Raw genomic sequence first — 23002 nt, 5'->3', positions numbered from 1 at the left:
CCCAGAATCATATAATCTACCATGGTGGATATAATTGGAGTATATTGATGATTGTGTGAGCTTTTGCAGGGAATGATCCACTGGTTGAAGTGAAGTGTCAAACCGATTCCCATTACTGTTTAGCTGTGATTTATTTTGTTTAAGTTTATATACAGTGTTTGTCTTGTTCACGTATACACACTGACTTTGTGATTTTACTGAATTTAGCCACCATATTGATGTTAAATAAGTATTTCTAAAGCAGGGGTCTCAAACTCCAGTCCTCGAGGGCTGCTGTCCTGCAGTTTTTAGCCATTTCATTCCAAAACCCTGGAATGAAATGGCTTAATTACCTCCTCCTTGTGTAGATCAGTTCTCCAGAGCCTTGCTAATGACCTAATTATTCTATTCAGGTGTGGTGCAGCAGAGGCACATCTAAAAGTTGCAGGACAGCAGCCCTGGAGGACTGGAGTTTGAGAACCCTGTTATAAAGCGTCTTCTGTCCTTCCCTGTTTTTGTCTCATCCCCAATGCCAGATGGTGAAAATCCCTTGATTATAGAATCGTCTGTAGATTTACACTTTGTTTTAGAATGTTAGATTCTTGAAGTTTTCTTGAAACAGAACATAATGTTGCAGGTGGAATATTAAACGACTAAACATGTGTATCAAGCGTTTTTAATGGAAACGCTCATGTAGTCACGACATATTGAACACAATAGTTCCTCAAATTGTGAATTAAAAATATATTTGAACAGAAGCTGTTTTGGTTAGAATCCAGCTTTTGGAAAGGTTTTGACTCATTTTCAAGTGGCACATTTCAGAGTTCTCTTTGAAAATTAGGGAGCTCTGTAATAACATGAAGCTGCTGTAACTAGGAGGGGGCCTGAAATTCCCAGTTCTCCCAGTGCACCCAGTGTAAGGCTCGGTCAGCAGTGCGCGCCACCGCGACAGAGGGCTCCACCGCTGTTCACCGTGAACGCGCCTCTCCATGCGGGTTCAATAAAGGGAGCAAAAGCGGTGAAAAGAAAATGAGATGCTGCTGAAGAGAAATGACGGCGGGGCTGGACGGGAAAGCTGAGACTGGTTTGATTCCCCTGTCCGAACCCGATCTCTGGGTCCACTTGCTCCGGTTCTCCGCACATCGCCTCCAGGTCTTTGTCAGCCGGTTCGCACACGGACAGCAGAGTGCTTTTGTGATTTTCCCTTTTTCTAAATGAAGACTCTCATCAGATGAAGGTTGTTTTAGCTTTAACCCAGCAGAGAAGCGGCAGTATTAACATTTGAGGGATCTTGTGAAGTTTGTGGTGCTGGGATTTATGCTTTGCATGGACTGAGCCACCTTTTGTTCGGAGAAAAGAGGCGTTTGATGCAGCGGTTCGGTCACACTGAGGCAGTATAACTGAGCAGGTCCTTGATTACAGCACATCTCCCATTAATTATCATTTTGCTTTACATAGCCGAGTGAAAAGGGGCGTGTGAACATTCCCCCAGCCTAGATATTTAAATTATTACATATTATTTATTTATTTATCTGTTCATTGACTCTGCGCCCTGCGCCTGGTGTCCACCTTCTTCTGTCAGTCCCGGACTGCGCTCGACTGTCCCGGTTCTGCCCTTTGTGTTCCGGGGTTGACAGGATCACCATGCCGGAGTGCGTGTCGGTGTCGGAGTTCGTGCATGAGGTTCAGGAGGACTGGAGCTCTCCCACCACCTCCTCCTTCACCTCCAAGATGATCAACTGCAGGAACACCATCTACCTGCTGGAGGAGGTGAGTGCTGAGAGGGAGTGGAGGGGAGAGGGTGGGATGTGGTCGTAGCGGCAACAGCAGCAGCAGACAGATGTTCATGTGTCTCCTGAAACCAACATTTAAAGCTTACCCAATATCCACAGTGGTCATCCTCCCCAAAGACAAAGAAAAATGTCTTTGACCCCTTTCCGTTGGTCGCCCTTAGGTTTTTGTATAAGGTTAAATTGTCATCATTTGCATCTTCTAAATTATTTTGTAATGCTGAAACTACAATTCCCTTTGCATTTACTTTCCCTCCTAGTTTCTATGCTTACTCTAGGAAAGTAAAAAAAAAAAAAAATCTGCATTTGTGTTATTCTTATTGGTGCATGGACTGTGGTGACATCATGTAATAACTCAGCAAGGCTCTTATCACAGTGATCAGGACTCAATCAGTGTTAACATCTGTGTGTAGGTCCTGGGATGCTGATAAACATCTGTAAGCTAAATAATAATCAAGTTCAGCTAATTTCAATTTATCTACATTTGCAATAATATACCAAAATGCCATCTCATGGCACTTCGCAACAAAATTTAAATAAAATCTCAACCACTCCATGTTCAATTCAGATCACTCCAACTCATTTCTATAATATATTTTCAGAAGTGAGAATATGTAATTACACATAGACTACAGAGTCTAATTAAAATACAGTACAATCACAAAATCATTCTCTGTGTTAGCAGCCATCTGGTGCAACAGGGGGTTGAGAGGACAGGAAGAATACATAGACTCTGGATCAGAAGTACTTTAAACAGTAAACCAAAACAAATTCAAGGTACACAAAGTCAATGACAGCAACAGCTCTGTCAGTGGCTCTGTACTCAAAGGAGGCACAGAAGAATCTTAGTAAACTGTAAATAGGATAGGAAACAGACATAGTGCTTGGCTATTTTCTGCATGTCTCTTTAGTTCTGTATAGGAAAGAAAAAATCTAAAGACAGAGGCACTGGACCAAATACTTTCTATGAAAAACATACTGTATGTAGTGCACTAAGTTAATGACAGTGACTCCTTCCAGGAAAGAGACACAGCTGATCACTGAAACACTGGACCAGGGGTACTTTTTTTAAGAAAGGAAGCAGAGAGAATACACAAAACTAAGGGAACCTGGACTATTATTAAAGAAAGAAACTAAACACAAAGTAACTGGGCAATATGTATTTTCTACAAGAATGAAAGCCAAGAAGAAGCTAATATAGATCTGTCAACAGCTCCATCCAGGAAAGCTAAAGTTTTCACAGGAATGAAAACCAAAGACAATACACAACGATCATTTCAACAATAGATCTGTGTTGATGGCTCCTGAAAAGAGACACAGCTTAACAAAGAATCACTTTCTGTGGGAAATAAAACTAAAAGACAGAACATAGAGTCAATATAGACAATAATAAAAGCAGAAAGAGAAAATATCAATGCAAAGAAAAGTGGCCAGTATATTCCCCAGTAGCCTACGCCTATATCAGATCATCAAACAGAATAATGTTGTGAAATGTTCTTTGATATTCTACCAGCTGATTTGCATTAATTTATCATAGAACTCCATAGAGAGAGATGAATTTCACAGTAAGCACACAAGCTTATTCTTTTACTTGAAAAATAAGTGGGTAAGTTTGTTGCAAAATGGTTGACCGTAAAATTTATTAATTGTTTTTCACCTTTTAGTTTACGTTGGCTGATATATGGTCTAACAAGAACTAGAATTTTGACTTTTGGTGGGGGTTTTTTAAATCTCACAAGCTTTTATCACACTACAATCTGTAGGAAATGCTTTACTGAGTTAAAATGTAATAAACTGATCTAGAATTTGATGTGTGCCTGTTTGACCTGATGGAGCTGATCAGTGAGGTGAGACTGAGCCTTTCAGGAAGCAAAAGTTCACCAAATTGAGTTGTTCACCACTGTGGTAGAAGAGTCACTTCATCACAGGTGAACTATACATCACTTACTCTTTTGAGTGAGGCTATGAATTGATTAAAGCTCACTGATAGCAGCAGAGAAGTGTCAAAATGTCATATTTACCCAAACTGTATAATTGATTTTACAAAAACTATCAACCAACTCAATATTTTTACATTAATCTTGTTATTTCATGTTCTTCGAAGTCTGAAGTAAATTCCAACGTTAATTCTGTTTTAGGTTTCATTCTTCAAGACTTATACTCTATAGAACATAATGTACTGATAAAGTACATTTTGTAATCGTTATGCCTCTAAATGAAGCCATGTGTGGCCTTTATGTGAGCACCCTCTATATGTACCAATAATAACATTTTCAAAAGCTCACATGACTTTTGGTCAAAATCATAAATTCAGTTTGTATTGCCAAAAATTTGGGTGCATGAATCAAATCATTTCTTGTCTTCAGTGTTCAATATCTGTCAAATCAAGGGATGATAATGTCAAATGAATGGGTGTGTGCCAACCATTCATATTTTAATAAAGGGATCTTTTCATTTTGTATTTACAGGTGTGAAAAAAATCACCACGACTTTCTTTCCAAAAGTTGATTTCGACAAAAAAGATCTCTTTTGACACAAAATGACTTAGGCCATTACGTTAGGAAGGCGACAACATACAATTGTCTCCAAAATTTCAAAATTGAATTTGTACAGCACATTTCAGCAGTGAGGCAGTTCAAAGTGCTTTATGTCCTAAAAACACAAAATTACAAAGTTAACAGTTAACAACTGAACAAAGATTGCATTTGAGAAGTGCATCACCAAAATCATACACATGAAATATGTTGATCAATGTTTTATTTATTATGGTTCAAATCAACTCTTAACAAGTGGGTTTTTTAATTTTGAATGAGAGAAACTCAGTTTTTAATTGATATATATACTACACATGCTGAAATATCTAATAAATAAAAGTTATTTTATGGTCTATGACAGTTTTGTCTGTCTAAAACAATCATATATTTTGGACATCTCATACATCTTAGGCATATTAGACATCTGATGGGAAAAGACATCTATTGCATCTCCAAACATAGCAGAGTAGAAAAGAGAAATTTGATAGAAGTAATTAATTTAATGCAACTGAAAGTAGCACCAGATTTTTTTTGTCTGAGAATATTTTTGGCAGCTGAACAGAATTCCTTCATTTTTCAGTTCATTTTCTGCCAGTTAACAAATTAACTACTGTGAACAATTTGTGTAACTGGCCCACTGCTGTGTGGGGTCTGTGTATTTGGATGAGGATACGGTTTAAAGCAGCATGCAGCAGAAGCCCCGCTTTCCATCACTCCACAATGGAGTTGTTGACCTGGAGAATGGCCTGAAAAACATGCTCAAACTGAACCCTCCCCTCGGCCCCCATCATGAACCCCCAGCAGGGCCGACATATGTTACCAAGGCAACAGATTACTGGCCATCATCATTCTTTGTTATTGTTTTTTGTATGGTTATGAAAAGAAGCCAGAGAGATTAATGTTAATGAAGATATTAGCTAATCTGCAAGCTGGTTTGGGATAAAGGCAGACAGGAGAGATGTAAACTAGAGCTTTTTACAGGATATTTTTATGCATAAAATCTTGTTTTCCTTTTGTCGCAAGGTCTCATCTGTTGAAGTATTTAGTCCTGCCAAATTTTAGATGAAAATTTTGATAAACTAGTCACTTTATCAAAAGTGACTTTTTGATAAAGTCACTTTAAAGGGGGATTCGAAGCAACGGGTCCTTAAATCAATATGATCAGATCAAACTTAATTTTCACTTTAACCATGGTGCCCAAATCAAATGGAGACTTTCAGGATACAAGGACTTTTATTTTTTTTTAGAAAAATGAATTTGCATGAAGGAAAAACTTAAATTCAAACAGTTAAAAATAGAAACATTGAAAGTTGCAAAACATTAGATTCTAACTGTTCTGGTCATCATCTGCTGTATTCACTTAATAAAGTTAATCTTTACACTTACACTGTTTATTTTCAGTCTACTTCTTGAGTCTAGTGCATAACTATTGTCGTATTCTTTTCAGAATTTTGTAAATCATTACAATTATGCCTAAGTAGCCAGAAGAAATGGCTCTGGAGGTGTATTGTACTTATGAATACTTTTTTAAACCTTTTAATTTTTTCATGTCACATCCATAAGCTTTTAGAAATTTTGAGGGAATAATATGTGGTGGAAAAACACATCAACTTTTTGTATCTGGATATTGAATTTTTTGTCCTCCTTTTTGTAAATTAACTCACGTTCAATCAGAATGAATAGAAAGCATCTATAAACTTTTCCAGTTTTAGTCTGTATTTGCATTAAACTAGTCTAATTAAATGAATTTGATCTCAGCCATTATGTTGTATGGCTTCATTGTCTTCCCATAAGGTGAACTCTCCCGTTTGTCATCCACTAATGAACTTTCACCTTGTATTACACTGTATTGCTGTATTTATCTAAATCTATTTTCTTATTAATTATTACCAATATTTCAGAAGGAATAATTCTCACAGCATGATGCTGTTACCACCATGATTGACATGAGAAATGTTGGTGTCTTAAATGTAGACCATAAGAATTCAGTTTTGGTCTCATCACTGACTTACTGTCTACATTTTTTTTGGGAAACTACAAAAAAAAGTTCTGGCCTTCTGTTAACAGATTTTCCTTTTGCCACAATTCGATTACGGCCAACTTTGTGGAGTACACTGTTATTAGTCGTCCTGTCACCATTTTCTTCCACTAGAGCTGTTCATTTTTGCAGCTCCACTAATTTACAGCGAGCCTCCTGAATGTTTAGGTGGACTACCATGTATTTTTTTGTGCTTGCAGTTGTGACATTTTTTTTCCATCTTCAAACCTGGCATACTTAACATTTTAACAACTGACAGTTCTTTTGTCACCACTCCTTCTGCCCTCCTCCTGACAGTGCTGCTTATTTTTTTTTAAAACACACACTGCACAATGTGAAAGCAAGTACTGAGAAGAAAATGAGAGAAAACACAGTCAAAGACTTTCACAGAACCTTCAGAAGTATATGACAATTGAAAGTAAAAGATAAAGAAATGAGGAATGTTTTAAACTGACATGACTGGTACAGAAAGAGACAAAATAAGCTATAGAATTAAGCAAAAATAGTTTTGTTTACTAAATGAATTTAACAATAATTTATGATTGATATCAAATGTCACTTGGAATGCTTGTCTTTTCAATAGTTTGTAAAAACCTGAGGCAGAATAACCAAGAATTTTCGATAGTTGCTTGTGATACAACATAAATTTTGCAGGACATGATTAAGTAAAACAAAGCCTCAGTTTAAAACAGCCACATTCAAACTGAGCTGCTGCTTCATGCAGTGAATTTTGACCAATCAAATGATGGTTTACAGTCATAAAAAGCAGCTGTCTATTGTCCAGCAACAAAGCCTGCTGCCCCCTTGCACATGCAGACTCAGTCATGCAGACAGCAACTACACCCACTTATCATTCATGCGTGTGCTTGTCCAGGCTCTGGACAGCGACCGGTTGGTGTTGCAGAAGATGAAGAAAGCTGCAAAGGCCAAGTATGCTTCAGGGCAAGGTACACAAATCCACATGCAGACAAACACAGATTACATTTAGATTATTCCCCAAACTGACACAATTTTTCTTTGTTAGATCATGTATCTCACCTGGAGCAGTACATCAACTCGATGGAGAAGCTCTCAGTAAACTGCCACTCAAATGGAGAGACGGAGGTCGGCTCGGCCTTCTGCCGCCTGGCGGACTTTTCCAAAGAACTTCTGTCTCCAATGAAAAATCTGGTAAGTGAGAACATCAGATAAACAACTAGGAGGTCAGGAGCCACATCGACTATTCCTGGGCTAAAAATGGTTTTATTCCCTTGACTGCAATCTTCAACTTCTCCTTTATGATCAGAATGAGAAAGTATTTTATTGCCAAGCATGTGAGGACATGCTGGAAACTCGTTTTGATCACTGAAGTTTCAGGACTTGCACAAATCCCATTGAACAAATATGGACACAAATTACAAACAATTAAAATCACACAAAAAATACAGTGCTTTCTGACACTATAAAAGCCTGATCTATAGGATATTTTAAATATGTAATAGTTGTCACTTTTGGAAATTGGTTAAATTATATATAATTTAATTAAATATGTAATTAATGTCTGGTCATATTGTTATTTACAAGGTGGGATATATAGAGATGTTGGACAACAGAGAATAGTACAATACAAGAAGTACCTGAACTGAACAATAAGACTGAGAAACAACATCCAAGTTGAGATTGTATTTTGCTTGTTAGGACTTGCATGTTGTTCAGAGGTTCATGACGTAAATGGATTGTGTGAAAGAAGCTGTTTTTATTCTGTGCTGCTTTGGTTTGCATCACTCTGAGGCGCTAGCCTGAAGGCAGCAGCTTACACAGTCCATATACTGACTGTGAGGAGCCAGAGGGAGTTTATTTATTTGTTTGCTTTTGCTTTCTTTTTTTGTCTGTGAAAAACACAAATTCTGGATGGGGGTCTGTGAGGCATGAATACATCTCTTTCTGTTGCAGCCGTCTTATGTCAGGGTTAGTGGCTGAAAACAGTGAATTATAAAAGTTCACTAAACAGACTCTGACAGCTGATTAGAACTGCATCAGGATCTTCCGAGCCAATAAAAATCTCCTCAGCTCCCTTTTCACAAATGGGTTTATTTGTGATATTCATTTCAGGTCTGGTATGATGTGGTCCTCTGAAACTTAAGACATTACACCTTAAAAACATGCAGTTTTTATAATCTATAAATCTTGACTCATCTTGGAAAATGTCAGAATAAAATGTTCAGTCTTTTCTCCACTGGAATTCAACATATAAAACATGAAATCACAATTACCGTAGTTACTGTTAATTCAGATGATCAATAGTTGTGAATGATAACCTCTAAAAATACATATAAAAAATGAGAAAAAGACTTTTTGCTGCCTAATTCAGCATATGTCTGAATGGTTCTATGTTTTAAGGACACAAACCCATTACACTTATGATTGGAACAAGAATGTTTGTAAAAGGTAACATTTGCAAACTGCTGATCAGAGCAAAATCTGCTTATTTTGCTGTGTGAGCTATTATGAAATGTTATGCAGAGTACTAATGTCTCTTCAAGAGTTACAATGCAACCCTAAGAAATGCCAAACGCTCTAGAGAAGACAAATAGCATCATACTCAGCTCCCTGAAGCCATCTGCAAGACAAAGGTCTAAATGCAGGGTGGAAAAGTACTCTATTTAATTTATTTACATATATTACACATATTGCATGATGACATCTTTTTCATTTATTGCATCAGTAGTAATTAATTGCACGATAGCATTGCCAATGCATCAACCCACATTTGCTTTTTCCAGTGTAAATACTGTATATGATTATAGATCCTGAGGTTTAAGCTATAATACTGTATATGTTTATACACTTATAGTATTAAGTGAGTAATCTAATATCAGAATTAGAAGTGGTTAGTCATTTTCTGTAGTTCTGATTAAATAAACATTTAAAAAAGGTTCAAATATTGATCTCCCCTAACAACTGAACACATCTCATTATCATTAGGCAAATATCTGAATGCTCAACTCCCAATTAATATCTGGGCACGTGGTTAGCTTGTGTTTTCTAGGATGTATTTTTCCTAGAAAATGTATTTTTCTGTTAAACTACCTAAACCAACTTTAGTGCAGAAAGACATCAGCTGAAGTCTTATATTTAACAGACCACCAGCAATGTTTCTGTCTCAAAAGGCTACATATCTGCTCAGACAAAAGACCTTCACTCCAAATTGAAAAATGTTTCCTCCATTGCTCCTGACTTGCCTGAAATGCCTGGCTGGTTGTTGTTTCTGGCTTTTTTCTCCTTTGATTTTGCAATGAAACTCATTTGCATAACATCCGGCAAGTGACAAGTGTGCCACACTTCAAACAAAAAAAATTGCAGCTGCTTCCATCGTTTTCCCCCACATCAGCTGACCAATCGGGGCAAAGCAAGTTTTTGCAAGAAAGAGGATGTCAAAGACGGAAAAAACTAGGAAGAAACATAAAATTAAGAAGAAAATCTCTTTTTTTTATCATTACTTCATGTCAATATGATGTAGCTGTTGTAATCAGTTTTTCCATTGAATAACTCAGATCTAAAAAACACAAATTTTCAAAACATTGATTATGCAACCCAATATCCCTTTTAGCATGTATTTATTTTATTTTTTCTGTGTGTGTTCAGCTGAAGAGCATGCTCCACAACATCAACTTCTTCCTGGACTCTTTGGTTAAAGGAGACTTGCGGGAGGTGAAGGGGGTGAGGACTTTTGATATTCTCATATCAAGTGTATGTTAGGAATAAGTTAAGACATGAGTCATCTGAAATGGTAAAATGAACAAAAATCATTTGTGTAATAGATCAACTCTAAAATAAACTTTTCCTCCTCTGTCCCGCTGCAGGATCTGAAGAAACCATTTGAGAGAGCATGGCGGGATTATGAAAGCAGATTGTGAGCAACGATCCTTTTAAAGCATCTGAGAGAGTTTACATGCTCTCTTGCATCTCCTATTTTTAGGATACCCTTGTTACGTGTTTGTGCATGTAAAAAATAAATTACACCTCTGCATAATTCAGAAACACGGAAAGGGTCTTGTAAGCAGAAGTGAGCTGGTGAAACTGTCAGGAGTCGGATTAATAATTCAAAGCGTGCGTGTGTGTTCAGCAAGCAGGTGGAGAAGGAGAAAAGGGAGTTAGCGCGACAGTACGGGATGGTTCGGAGCGAGGTGAGCGGAGGAGAAATCGCTGAGGAGCTTGAGAAGGAGAGGCGCTCCTTCCAGCTGAGCATGTGTGAGGTCAGTGACCCCAGCTTTTTAAAACCAGTCTATTTGTGCTAACTCCCCTTGCTGCTCAGCACTTTACATTACCTCGCTGTATGTATGTCCAGTTAATAGATCAACTCTCTATCTCAGTATCTCATTAAGGTGAACGAGATAAAAACAAAGAGAGGAGTCGACCTGCTGCAGAACCTCATTAAGCACTACCACAGTCAAAACAAGTAGGTTCTGGCTCACACACACTCAGACAACATAAACATCTTGCAATACAGTGACTAAAATGGATTTACCATAAATGTCTTTGTGTAGTTTCTTGCAGGAGTGTGTATCCACCACTCAGAGGCTGAAGCAGTACATCGAGGAGCTGAACATTGTGCTGAACATGGTATGAATATTAGCAGAAGCCTACAGCGGCGTATTAGGGCTATTAAAGATTTAAAAAAGAGGCTTAAATTTGAGTTTGGTCAAACTCAGAAATTTTGAGATTAATCTAAAACATTTTCTAGAAAAAAATGATGATATAGAATAGGTGCTGCAAAAATACAGAGGCAATGTAGGGATATCTCTGTTTATTCAGGTGTTGTTAGTGAAAATTACGAACTGTGATGTGGTGTTGGTATGTACAGGTGAAGCAGCGTCAGGAGGAGGAGAAGAAGCAGCTGTGCAACATCAGGGATCAGCTGAGGCCAGTCGTCCACACAGAGCAGGTCTGAGACTCCAACCCTAGCAATGACTCAGACTGAGCTACAGATCAACTGATTCAGAAATTGTTTGTTTGTGTCTGCAGGACTCTTTACCTAAGCAGGTGTACAGTATGCATCAACTTCTGGGAGATAAACAATACGGAACAGAGAGAACAGGATTCCTCTACAAGAAGAGCGACGGGTAAAAAAACCACAAAGATTACAAGCTTGCTTATGTTTAATTTAGGAGTTATGTAAGAGGACATATTTAATTAAAAAACCAAAGGACCAAATTTATAATTTAGATACTTCTGTGCTTATCATGACATGTGACAAGATGATGAAAAATGGATTTTCATCAAGTACAATATAAACAAAAATAACTTAACTTGTCCTCATTAACAGTAAATGTTCTAGAGAGGTAATAATTCATTATATTCTTATGTGCAATGAAATGCTATTTTTTGTACAAACTTTTCATGTGGAAAATTCTTGACTTCTGAGTCTGAAAAGTTATATGTCTATAACAATGTGCATGGTTTGGATTAGTGATTAAATATTCTGGGCAATATGATATACAGTATGTGACACCTGCATTATGGCTGTTCCCACTTTACAACTACTCATAAAATCGGCTGTTTGATAACCTCATTTCAAGACTCAGATGAATAACAGTGATAGGTCATTTTCAAAACCTGGACTGGTCCTTTAATAATAACACACAGACCACATCTGAAAGAGACTTCACTTTAGTGAATTACATGAAATTCAGTCAGATAAGCTAATGTTAGTTGTTGGTAAAATTAGGGAAAGCAAAAGTGTGTGTTGTTGTTTTAATCTTGTGCCAGATATCTATCTGGCACAAGATTAACTGGAAAACTATTTACATAACCTATAATGTTTTGCAGAAACTGATTTGTATCAAAAATTTTATATAACCTTTTTTTTGTGACAATACATATCTACAAAACCTGTGTTCACTCAAACCCTTAAAGTCTTGAAAAATGGGAAGGAGTATGCCCATGTTGTTTGCTTTGCTAAAATATTGTGTTTGTGTTGCAGGTTGAGAAAAATGTGGCAGAAGAGGAAATGTTCAGTTCACAACTGTTACCTGACTATTGCACATGCTACAGTGAGTGTGTGTTACTGCAAGTTACTGCATCCTCTCACTTTTAATGTCTAAATTGTCATAATTAAGATTTCTTTATTGATGCTGTGACTTCACTACTTAAAAAATAGATAGTTCTAATCAAGATTACTAAGTATTTCTGGATTTCAAGGTAATTATATTTCCACACTAGCAGAAAACTCCTAATTCATTTTAAGGAACACATTTGTGAATCAAACAGATTAAAGTACCCACATTCTTCACAGAAAAGATATTCAACCAAATCTACTCTTGTTAGTGTAGAACCTTTAATTATCTCACTGCAGTTAATGGTTAAGTGTGTATTAATTATTGTTGATTTCTTGAGCCACTAATTAATTGAAATATAACAATTAATTCCCTCTATTATATAACTTCTAATGTGGTGCCTTATCCCATCACTGAATTCATTTGAATGTTTTTGCTTTAAGTTTTTTTTAAAATTCAGCTGTAGAAAACATGTAGGGTTTAAGTATTTGCATCTTGTCAATTCTTTTTTCTGTCTTTCAGCCAAATAAACCTCCGACCCGACTAAACCTGCTTACCTGTCAGGTGAAACCCAGTGTGGAGGACAAGAAATGCTTCGACCTTATCTCCCGTAAGACACGTCGAAAAGGGCACTTAGTATAAAATGAAAACTGTTCTGCAGTCCAGACTCGAGTCCAAACAGAATTGTTTTGTGTTAAATCTATTAATTAATTTCCCGTTATTTAAATCTTGACTAGATTTAAGTGACAAACTTTTGTAAATTTATTGTTAAATGTTAGAAATATAATTAGAAATGTAATGAATAAGCATATACTGTATATTCAATATGGAATGAAATGAAATTGAATGAATATTAAAAGTACATGGATATTTACATAAATGAAAGTAAAAAACATTTTTTTATATTTATTACATACTTGATTAAAAATGTTTTTCAACTCTCCTTTAGATAATCGGACCTATCATTTCCTGGCTGAGGATGAAGCTGAGTGTGTTGCGTAAGTCTTTTTAAAAATATATTTGCAACAATAAACAAGGACAAAACTTTATTTAAGCATTAGTTTTTTGATCCCATTTTGTTTGAATCTTCTCATCTATTATTAATCTGGGCATGTTTTTGTCTAAAATCAACAATTGTTCATTATTTGAAATACCCAGCATGGCTGAAAGTGAGACAGTGAAACAAAGCAGAACCTGATATTTATTTGCATAAAAGATTTAAAATTCTACTGTCTGGGGTTTAATATGAGTGATGTATGCCTTAACTTTCGATTAAAAATCATAATACAAGTGGAAAAAGAAAAACATATTACAGGACGCAATGTTAATCTTGGGTGTTTTCTTTTGTATATAGTACTCTAACTAATGTCAGAAATCTACATCAGAATTATCTAAATAGTGTTTGAAGAGGAGAACTGTGGATTTGTTTTTGTTGTGAATGTTTAGATGGATCTCGGTACTCAGTAACAGTAAGCAGGAGGCTCTCAGCATGGCCCTGGACGGGGGCAGGCAGGGGAGCGGAGGGGGTGAAAACAGTGTGGAGGATCTGACCCGGGCCATCACTGATGACATCCGCAGAATGCCGGGAAACAACTACTGCTGTGACTGTGGCGCTCCAGGTAATCTCTGTCTGCCAATAAGTATATCTTATTTGACTCTCATTCATTTCATTTCAAGTGTAAAAGGTCACATTTCTCCCTCTCTGAAGAACCTGGATGGGTCTCAACAAATCTAGGCATCCTGACCTGTATCGAATGTTCAGGGATCCACAGGGAGATGGGCGTCCATGTGTCCAGGATCAAGTCTCTGAGCTTGGACAGCCTGGGAACCTCAGACCTACTAGTAAGGAACATCTCTATAAAGCATTGATCCTCTAGTGACCTTTGTGGGTCTGTAGGTTACGTTTTTGGCCCAAGTTGACATACATAACTCTCTGTTGAAATCAATAAAGTCAAACATGTCTAATGTATTTATATTTTAGGTTAGTTAACTGTCCATCAGTGAAACCACCCAATGACCCAGCCTTCTAGCCAATAAGGCAGTTTTGTGGTTGAACCTACATTGTGCTTTTGATGTTTGCAACTGAAATGTACAGTATTATTTCCTGCTTGATGAGCATAAAATGATATAATGGTAAACTGCTGTTCTCTGTTATTTATTTCAGCTGGCCCGAAATGTTGGAAACTCTGGCTTTAATGACATATTGGAGGCAAATCTGATTAGTCCGTCACAGAAGCCCTCCCAGCACAGCCATATGTAAGTTACACCCACTATTGTCCACTATTAGAGAAAATACACATTTGAAAAATTGTTTGCCTATAACAGGGGGGAGCGCAAGGATTTCATATTGTCAAAGTATCAGGACGTTCATTTTGTGAGGAGGTTCGGCAGTTCTTCTGCAGCGCTGCGACTGGGCCTGCAGGAGGCAACCAAGAGCTGTGACATCTACAGCCTGATCCAGCTGTATGCTCAGAGGGCGGAGCTAAGCCAGCCCTTGCACACCCACATACAGGTAACCACATAGTTAATGATCTACATCAATCATGCTTACAAGTACAAAAAACTAAAACCAATAGTATGTAGTATGTTGCTGGTGTGCAGTCTTTTTTGTAATCCATAATAGTTCTAATAATAGAAAGTCTGGAATAGTTCTCCAGACTTTCATAATATATTTCAAAATCTTTCTTGAGCTTCTGCTTTGTCACTTCCTTTTGTCTTGTACACACACATGCACACAGATTAAGAAATTAACAAGTGTAAACATCTATATACGTAGGTGAACCCAACCAGAGACAATAATGCAGCTTCCTCCACTTGTGTTCCTCCATGTAAAGATGAGTAAAAAAAATCCACTGAAATACTTGCAGTAGAAATAAAATAAGAATTTTGAGAGAAGTTTAAAATTCAAACTTCTGAGAACATTAATTCAGTGAGAAAATTTCACAAGTTCTTTGCAAAAAAAAGAAATATTGCCACAAGTTTTCACAGGTTGGCACCGCTGATGTTAAATCTTTGAGAGCTGATAGAACAGAACCTCCTGTTGGGATTTTTGACGATTCCTCTTTGCACAATCTCTACACATCGCCCAGTCTTGGTTCCTGTCTTAGGACTCTTCTCTTCAGTTCTCCTCACCGATTTATGATTTTGATGAAAGACATAATAACAACTCATTATCAGTTTTCTATCCGGATTTTTCAAAGAGTTAATAAAACTATGCATTCTATGAAGGTTCTCTTTGATTTTGGAAGAAAAATAAGGCCACAGCATCACAGTTGATTTTATTGATTTTATTAGTTTTACTGATAGGTGATTGTAGATTTCTTTCAGGTATTCCTCCCAAATAATATTTAGGCATGTAGAGAGCATCTAATTGTTGTTTTAGATAGTAAACAACAGCTATCTGATTTATAAAAAAAAATTATATAGATGTTATAGGTTGGTTGGAATAAGGGTAAGGATTAGGATTGGAGGAAGGGTTGAAAGAGGATTGGAATTATTTTCAATTATTTCAACCCTAATTCACACTAATTGTGTAAATGCCTTGTAATGTTCACACTATTAGTTGAATGACATGATCTTTTGCCTCTTGGTTTTGAAGAACTAGGATATTACATGTACATACATGTCAAAAAAAGTTTTCTAAAGTTCTTAGGTACTCTTATTAGCTGAAAAGCCTGAAAAATAGCAATAGCTGGGTATTTTGTAACATATCTCACTGATATTTCTAAAATTTTCCTAAGATGCCAATAAAAAGGATTGGTATGTTTCCACACCAACAGGAGAAAGGGGAGACGGCTCTGCATTTAGCCGTTCTGTTTGCTGACAGGACATCCCTGCACATCCTGGACTTTCTGGCCCAGAACTGGTCAGTCTGCTGTGATGATGCTGTTTAGTCGTTTTGTCTCAGAGTGGTAATGTTCACACCTGCATGTTTACTTGCATAGGTTTTCTCTTTTTTCCAGTTCCAATGTGGATGTACAAACATCAGCAGGAAACACTGCGCTGCACTACAGCTGCCTGCATAACAAGAGTGACTGTGTGAAGCTGCTGCTGAGAGCCCGAGCAAACATACACATCAGTAATGCAAATACGCTCCCATAGTGTTATAATGTGTAGTTTACACAGGATGTTTCATTAAAACAATTATTGGAAAAGTATTTTCCTTGTTAAATATTAATACATTACCAGAAACTAGATAGGAATTCAACCGCAATTTACAGATTGGAAATTAGGAAAAGCTTTAGAATAATTTAGTATTCTAAACCTCCTGTAAAATAAATGCAATCTTTTTCTAACCCAAAGAATCACCATTACGTAACAACATAATTTTTCTGTGTCGCAGAGAATGAGTTGGGAGAAACTGCTCTGGATGTGAGCCGCCGACTGAAGCACAGTGAATGTGAGGCGCTGGTGAGATCCTCAATCTGATTATAGATTACTTTATTTATTTTAATCAAAATATAAATTGTCTTGTATTCTTTGTACATCTGGTAGCTATTGTAAGCCCTATCCAACTAAGAGTAAAACAATTTGAGACCAAAGGAATCAGAAATTTCAATAATTGCAATCAAGAATAAATTAAATCAAATAATGTCCAATCAGCCAAGGTAATAAAAAAAATATATATATATACACTTCCATTCCATTTTGAGAGGCCAAGCAGCGTTCTTCATTCTGACAAGATGGCTTCCTTTTCTCCTACTAAATGACTGAGTTTTGATTGCAGCTGCAGCAGGCCCAGTCCAACCAGTTTAACCATCACGTCCATGTGGAGTATGAGTGGAGGCTTCGTCATGATGATCTGTACGACAGTGATGACGACTTTGATGACAGGGTAACAATGACAACGGCATGTCTGCTTAACTCAGCATTAGTTCTTATTTAGTTTTTTTTTCAGATTTTGCCATTAAAGAGTTGAAAATAGAGATTTGAATGATTTATAAATGACCCGATTATATTCTTAAAAAATCTATTTCTGAACTTTGCCGCTTGTGGATGATGGTAGAAACTGTTACTTTATTTTGGTTGTGTCCAATAACTTTATTTTCTCTCTTGTTTCAGAATGGTCCAGTAAAGAAGGAGCGCTCCTCATCTTCATCATCCTCAGTCTTCACCCCGTCGTTCTCCTTCTCCTCCCGTCCTTTCAGCTTCAGTCAGTCCTCCACCTCCACCACCTCCTCCTGCTCCGTTGCCGCCCCGTCCTCCGGAGGACCAGGAGCCGGCCTCCTCAGTGTGGGGAGGAGGCTGGCCATGGCCATGGATCTGCACAGCCGACCAACTGGCTCGGCCCCCAGCCCTCCACCTCCGCCTCCGTCCTCCCCCGCTCCTCCACTGCCGCCCCGGGTCAAAGGTCAGCTCATTTGTTTTGAATGGTTTTGGGGATATCTTTGAAAACACAATAAATTGTTTTTGAGCTATACTTTTATTTAATTCCAAGCTGTTTATGTGTTTTGTTTTAATATCAGATATTTGAAGATAAAAATATTTAAATACTTCTACTATCTAATTACCCTTGGAAACAGCTGGAGCTATTACACACTGATTTATGTCTATATTTCTCTTGCATTATTTCCATAATTACTCATCTGGAAAATATGACTGCTGTTTTTATTCCCTAATTAACTGAATTTGCACTCCTCATGCTGAGCTTTCAGTGAAGAATGGCTTCGAGAATGACTTGCAGAAAAATGTTATTTCTGCTGTAACTCAAGGTTGCAGGTCTATTATTTTGAGCTGACAATGCCTGTATTGTTGTCAAAAGTCATTCATTGTTGTGGTTAATTATCGTCCAATTAAACAAAAACAAAACACAGTCTTTCTGCTTATCAGATGTCGACACAAAGCGATTGCAATCTGGAGAGCTCTGGCAACTAATTTCATCTCAGTGAAATTTCAGCATATAAAGCTGAAGCTTTTCTGGTTGAATCATGAGTATCTTTTTATCTTGTAGCCCCTTGTGTTCCCCCTCCTCCGCCTCCGGCTGGGGGTGATGGAGTGAGGGATGAAGAGGAGGAAGAGGCGGAGGTTTTCTTCCCCACGTCAGGAAACAGAAAGACAACACCTCCCCCTCCCGTCGCTGCCCGGCACAAGAGGACCTGCTCTGAGTCTAATAAGCAGGGTAATATCTGAGAGACACCCTGCAGTTAGTCTGTCAGAGTAACACTGTCATTAGCTCTGTATGTCTGTGTGTTTATGTGTGTGTGCACAGATCATGGGTTGCCATCCAGTCCCAGGATTTACAGTGGTCCAGACTCCTCCTTCAAGAAGTGTGTGTGAGTATCTGGGATATAATTACACTGTATTTTAACACAAACTGGATGAGATTTTTATGTCTGCTCACAAAACGTTAGGAATATTTGGCTTTCAGGTGAAATTTATGCAAATTGTTAAAATCAAAGCATGCGTTGGTGATTTCTTAATGCTAAGCAATGTTTGGCAGCAAAAGCAAACAACTGAAATTTAACTCCAAAGCTGAATAGCACATAATTAGTGGGCCAGGTGTCAAAAAACATAGTAACTTGATTTTAGTTCTGTTTAAGTAGTAATTATACATTAAAATAATCATATATTTAATTGACACTAGGGAGCATCAACGAGCTGTTCTGTATGAAGCATTATACTGCCCTCTATTGGTCACAAGGATAATAACCAGATAAATTCTCTCTCTCTGACTCCAGTCCATCTTCTCCTCTCAGCTCGCTGACGGAACGACCAGACAGAGGTACCTGTTCTGCTCAGGGACATTCACTGCACTCTTTATTTATGCCTGGTCTACCTGTCTTATGCAAATGTTACCATTTTTAAATTAATTCAATTTTAAACTAAAACCATTCCACATTGAGGTAGATGCTACAATATCTGCTCCAGCTCTCACTGACATTGTTTTTCTGATGCCTACAGCTGTTGCGTGATTCTTACAGATTCAGACAGTTTTACTCATGAGGGAAAAGCAACGCCAAAGTAATGTTGTTGGTGTGCTCCTCATGTCTCTTGGACCTAAAATACAAGTTCAAAAATAATGCTACACTCTAGAAAGGATGGATTGTGGATAAATTAGAAAGTCTGTTATCTCCTTTACTTTTAGCTATGACTTATAAGTCCAAAAGTAGTCACATATGCAGAGACAAATCTGCCCTCAACTGTTTGCTTTCCCAGTTTTTCTGTGTTTGCCTGGAAGGTTTTATATATTTTCATATTATCACAAGCAATGTTGTACAACAGTGAATGCATCTAAACTTTAAAATTAGTGGCATAGAGATAAAAATCTGTTTTAAAGCTTGAAACAGCAGCTGAGAGAATATTCCTCCAAAATAAACAGGGTTGTGCCTTTCTCCTTGAATCCTTGGCAAGGCTTATTTGAACATGTGAAAATATGATCAGTTACTTAGCATTCCTCCTCTTTATTTCACAATGTAAGTATGTAATTAAAATTTTTCCAATCTTTTTCTAGTGGTTTTTGCTGTTGGACTGAACACCACGTTGTGACTGCCACCTGCAAAAGAACAACAGATGTTTTTTATTTTGTAAAATAAAAAGACATCCTCTTTAAAACAACTAGACATTCTTAAATCAATTTCTCTTTGAGGTTTTCGACGAACAGAAAGTGAAGGTAGCGCCTCGCATTTCCTGTACCCGGCCAGTAAAGCGCCTCCGAATGGATCTCCAATCAGCCAGCGCTCTCAGAGCTTTGAGAGCGACGGCAGAGGCCCCACCCCTCTGCCGCTTCCTCGCAGATCACTGGTGAGATCTGGTTGTGTGAAGGAGCTGTTTTAAATTCTTACAAAGTTCAAACCTCTATTTAAGACTGTTTGTTTAGTAAGAGTAACATTTTGTCAATCAGCCTCGTGGATCAGCCAGTCAGCGGGCTCAGGCTCTGTATGACTGCCAAGCAGACCACCATGATGAACTGAGTTTCTCCGAGGGTCAGGTGTTGGTGGTTCTTGGGCAGGAGGACAGCGATTGGTGGGTGAGTATCGGCATTCTTTATTTTTTCTGATTGGCTGAAACTGGTGTGAGAAATTCTGATGAATTTTCGTTACAATTAAAACATTTTCTGAATCAGGTATTCTTACTTGCAGTAAATGTCTTTATTCTGTGTGTTTTATATAGCATGGCTATATAGAACATGAACCAGACCAAAGAGGTTTGTTTCCAGCCTCTTTCGTCCAGCTGCTCTCCGATTGATGTAAACCCGATCCAGATCCTCAGGCCAGCACAGATCCGGATCACATCACTACTTATGGAAACTGAACTGGGCTCTCATAGGAAGCAGGCCAGATGGTAAAACCTAACATTTACTGGATCAGGTCAGACTTTTGGATCTGATGTCTAGCATCCTGCAAGTTCTTGAGATCTTGGTCCAGCTAACCATAACAACCTCAGGTCTGGATTTACTATGAGCACATAATGGACGGCTCTGGACAGAAAACTTTATTTATGTGACTGAAGTCAGGGAGTGTTGCCAAGCTGAACAATCAGCTATGACTCATGACTTATAGGACATTTATTTATTATTCTAACAAGCACACATTTGGCAGAAAGTTAGACCAAGTGACAGCCACCCAGCAGAATTTTGTTCTGAGACTTGGATGAACTGCTTTCTTCATTTTTAAGAGACATTTAAATTAATTACTTTTGTTGGATTTTTGTTGCCTGTAAGACACCAGCAAAAGCTGCCACAATTTAAACTCCTCTTCCCAAGGACTCCTGGATACTGAAGACCAAAGCTCTAAATTCAGTTGAAACCAGTCATCAACACAGAAATAGAAACTCAGCTTCCTTTATTTACAGGTTTGGTAAAAGACTCAAGAGAAGAAGGTTGAATGAGAAGCACTCTATGCTGCCACTTAACTCAGTGTTTAGTTGAAACAAAAATGTTATTATTTTTCTTTAAAGAACAAGCAAACTATTTTTCTCCATAGACAAGTGATGAGTTGCGGAACTAAGATGTTGAAAGAAGCACCACTGGATGATGAGAGGATTGATTTTTCAATTAAAAGTTATTTTTAATTAAAAAAAAAAAGCTTACAAAGACCAAGCAATGGTTAAAATGTACTGTAAAGGTTACTGTGTTTTTATTTGATATATATATAAAAAAAGAAAAATTGTTGGTGTTTAACAGCACACACAAGTGAATGTGTCAATGTTTTATTTATTTTTAATGACTCTTCCTGTAGCTTGTTTAGACATGTTTATAATATAAAAAAATTGACATCTTTTCTCCATTCTCTTAGAAATATTTACTTTGTTAAGCAAAAATTACCTATAAGAAGCTATTGCAAGTTCAGTGTCAAGTAAAAATTCAACCATAGAATGACTCAAGTGTAAAAAAGAACTGCTTACCCAAATACATTTTTCTGTGTAGTTTGGGCTGCATAGATTAATTCAGAACATGCTTATCAACATTAAAAAGCTTTAAAAAAAGGGAGCTTTACAGTGTAACATTCAAACTAATTTCACAAGGATCCTTGTCAAGATGTTAATGAACTATTTATTCATCGCCCTCCATACTCACAGGCGCTCCTGCTGTTAAAATTTTGTACAATCCCTTGTACAAATAGGACAGCACCAACTCTCCTGTAACATTTACAATGTTGGACCATACAGGCAGAAGGACCTTTGACCCTTTTCAGTTGGATTTAATATCCTGTTCCAGTCTTCTGGCAGTCCTCAATTTTGTTTATCATGTTAAAGTTTAAGAGTTAATGATCCCGTATACTATAACGTAGCAACCTGTTTCTTGTCAGCTCACAGAACCACAGCTCCTCCTCCAATTTGCTCATTTTATTCTTTTATTGGGCCAATCATCCTAGAGGTCCCATTGACATTCAACTCATAGCATTTACTTTTCCCCCATAAAAGTGAGTGTTGTTGTGCAAGGGCTTAATACCTGGATTTACCCAATCCATCTATGAGGTGCTTTTCCACATATTATCTGCGCAACAGATAAATCTTAGTCCAGCTGAAGTACATGATTTCAGTAAAAACTTAACATTTAGAGTAGATATTTGCATGCGTTATGGTCAGACAGAAAAGCCTCTTTTCCTGCTATGCTTCCAAAACAACCAGTTGGCATACAGATAGCATCTAATGCCAGGATGATACAATTTATTCCTACTTTCCAACAGTAAACACTGGAAATTGTTTTATCTTCCTTTCTCAACTGATGATTTTGTAAAGACTGATATATGGTATTTTGCCCACTTAATAAATGTACACAAAATGCTTGGATTTTTCTCTTTATTTCCTACTATAACTACTGCTATAAATTATGGTGTTATTTTCACATTATTACTAGTGGAACCAATAAGTGTAGAGAGCACTGTAAGCAGCAATCGGTCCTGAAATGCTTGATAGAATGTTGAGACATCTTGCATAACAATAGTGTGAATTAAACATATACATATACTTTATGATCTCCTTTTGATTATTAGAAAAAAAAAAACGGTTACACGACTTCACTTTATTTGTACAAAAATACTCTTGTAAAATCACCAAGAAAAAACTTTTTAAACTGGTTTGTTTACAGTTCCTTAGTTTACCAGTTTTAAGTCAAAGTCTTATTAAAGTTGAAGCTTAAATGTTCAACCATGAATGTAATTAACCAATAAAAATGTACAAAAGAAT

The 23002-nt window shown here is 37.2% G+C and overlaps 1 protein-coding gene across 2 annotated transcripts; it reads left to right on the top strand.

Annotated features, from left to right (window-relative positions):
- The first annotated feature begins 921 nt into the window (after positions 1 to 921).
- LOC102230225 (arf-GAP with SH3 domain, ANK repeat and PH domain-containing protein 2-like) lies at positions 922 to 22603 on the top strand. Of its 2 annotated transcripts, XM_014473623.2 has the most exons (29): positions 922 to 1387; positions 1562 to 1749; positions 7216 to 7288; positions 7366 to 7511; positions 9966 to 10040; positions 10184 to 10233; positions 10447 to 10576; positions 10694 to 10779; positions 10868 to 10943; positions 11185 to 11265; positions 11346 to 11443; positions 12304 to 12373; positions 12899 to 12986; positions 13326 to 13374; positions 13823 to 13995; positions 14085 to 14218; positions 14541 to 14632; positions 14702 to 14888; positions 16156 to 16241; positions 16321 to 16454; positions 16719 to 16786; positions 17103 to 17210; positions 17438 to 17726; positions 18327 to 18494; positions 18585 to 18648; positions 19054 to 19097; positions 19962 to 20116; positions 20217 to 20342; positions 20486 to 22603. In XM_014473623.2, the coding sequence occupies exons 2-29, from the start codon at positions 1624 to 1626 to the stop codon at positions 20558 to 20560; spliced, it is 3051 nt and encodes a 1016-aa protein (XP_014329109.1). In that variant the 5' UTR covers positions 922 to 1387; positions 1562 to 1623; the 3' UTR covers positions 20561 to 22603. The 2 variants fall into 2 exon arrangements, with proteins under 2 accessions (XP_014329109.1, XP_023209175.1); XM_023353407.1 differs by having other exon boundaries at positions 922 to 1749; positions 16339 to 16454.
- Positions 22604 to 23002: the final 399 nt, after the last annotated feature.

The sequence above is a fragment of the Xiphophorus maculatus genome, chromosome 20 (genome assembly GCF_002775205.1).
Source record: "Xiphophorus maculatus strain JP 163 A chromosome 20, X_maculatus-5.0-male, whole genome shotgun sequence".
NCBI lineage: Eukaryota > Metazoa > Chordata > Actinopteri > Cyprinodontiformes > Poeciliidae > Xiphophorus > Xiphophorus maculatus.
The sequence above is the reverse complement of the archived record's forward strand: the minus strand, read 5'-3'. Positions and strand labels throughout refer to the sequence as shown.

What these genes read in the sequence shown, in the direction of transcription:
- LOC102230225 (XM_014473623.2), top strand. Translation starts at nt 1,624, where the DNA reads ATGCCGGAGTGCGTGTCGGTGTCGGAGTTCGTGCATGAGGTTCAGGAG. An exon ending in CAAGTATGCTTCAGGGCAAG is followed by an intron (nt 7,289 to 7,365) that starts GTACACAAATCC and finishes TTTCTTTGTTAG; the next exon opens with ATCATGTATCTCACCTGGAG. An exon ending in TCCAGCTGAGCATGTGTGAG is followed by an intron (nt 10,577 to 10,693) that starts GTCAGTGACCCC and finishes TCTCTATCTCAG; the next exon opens with TATCTCATTAAGGTGAACGA.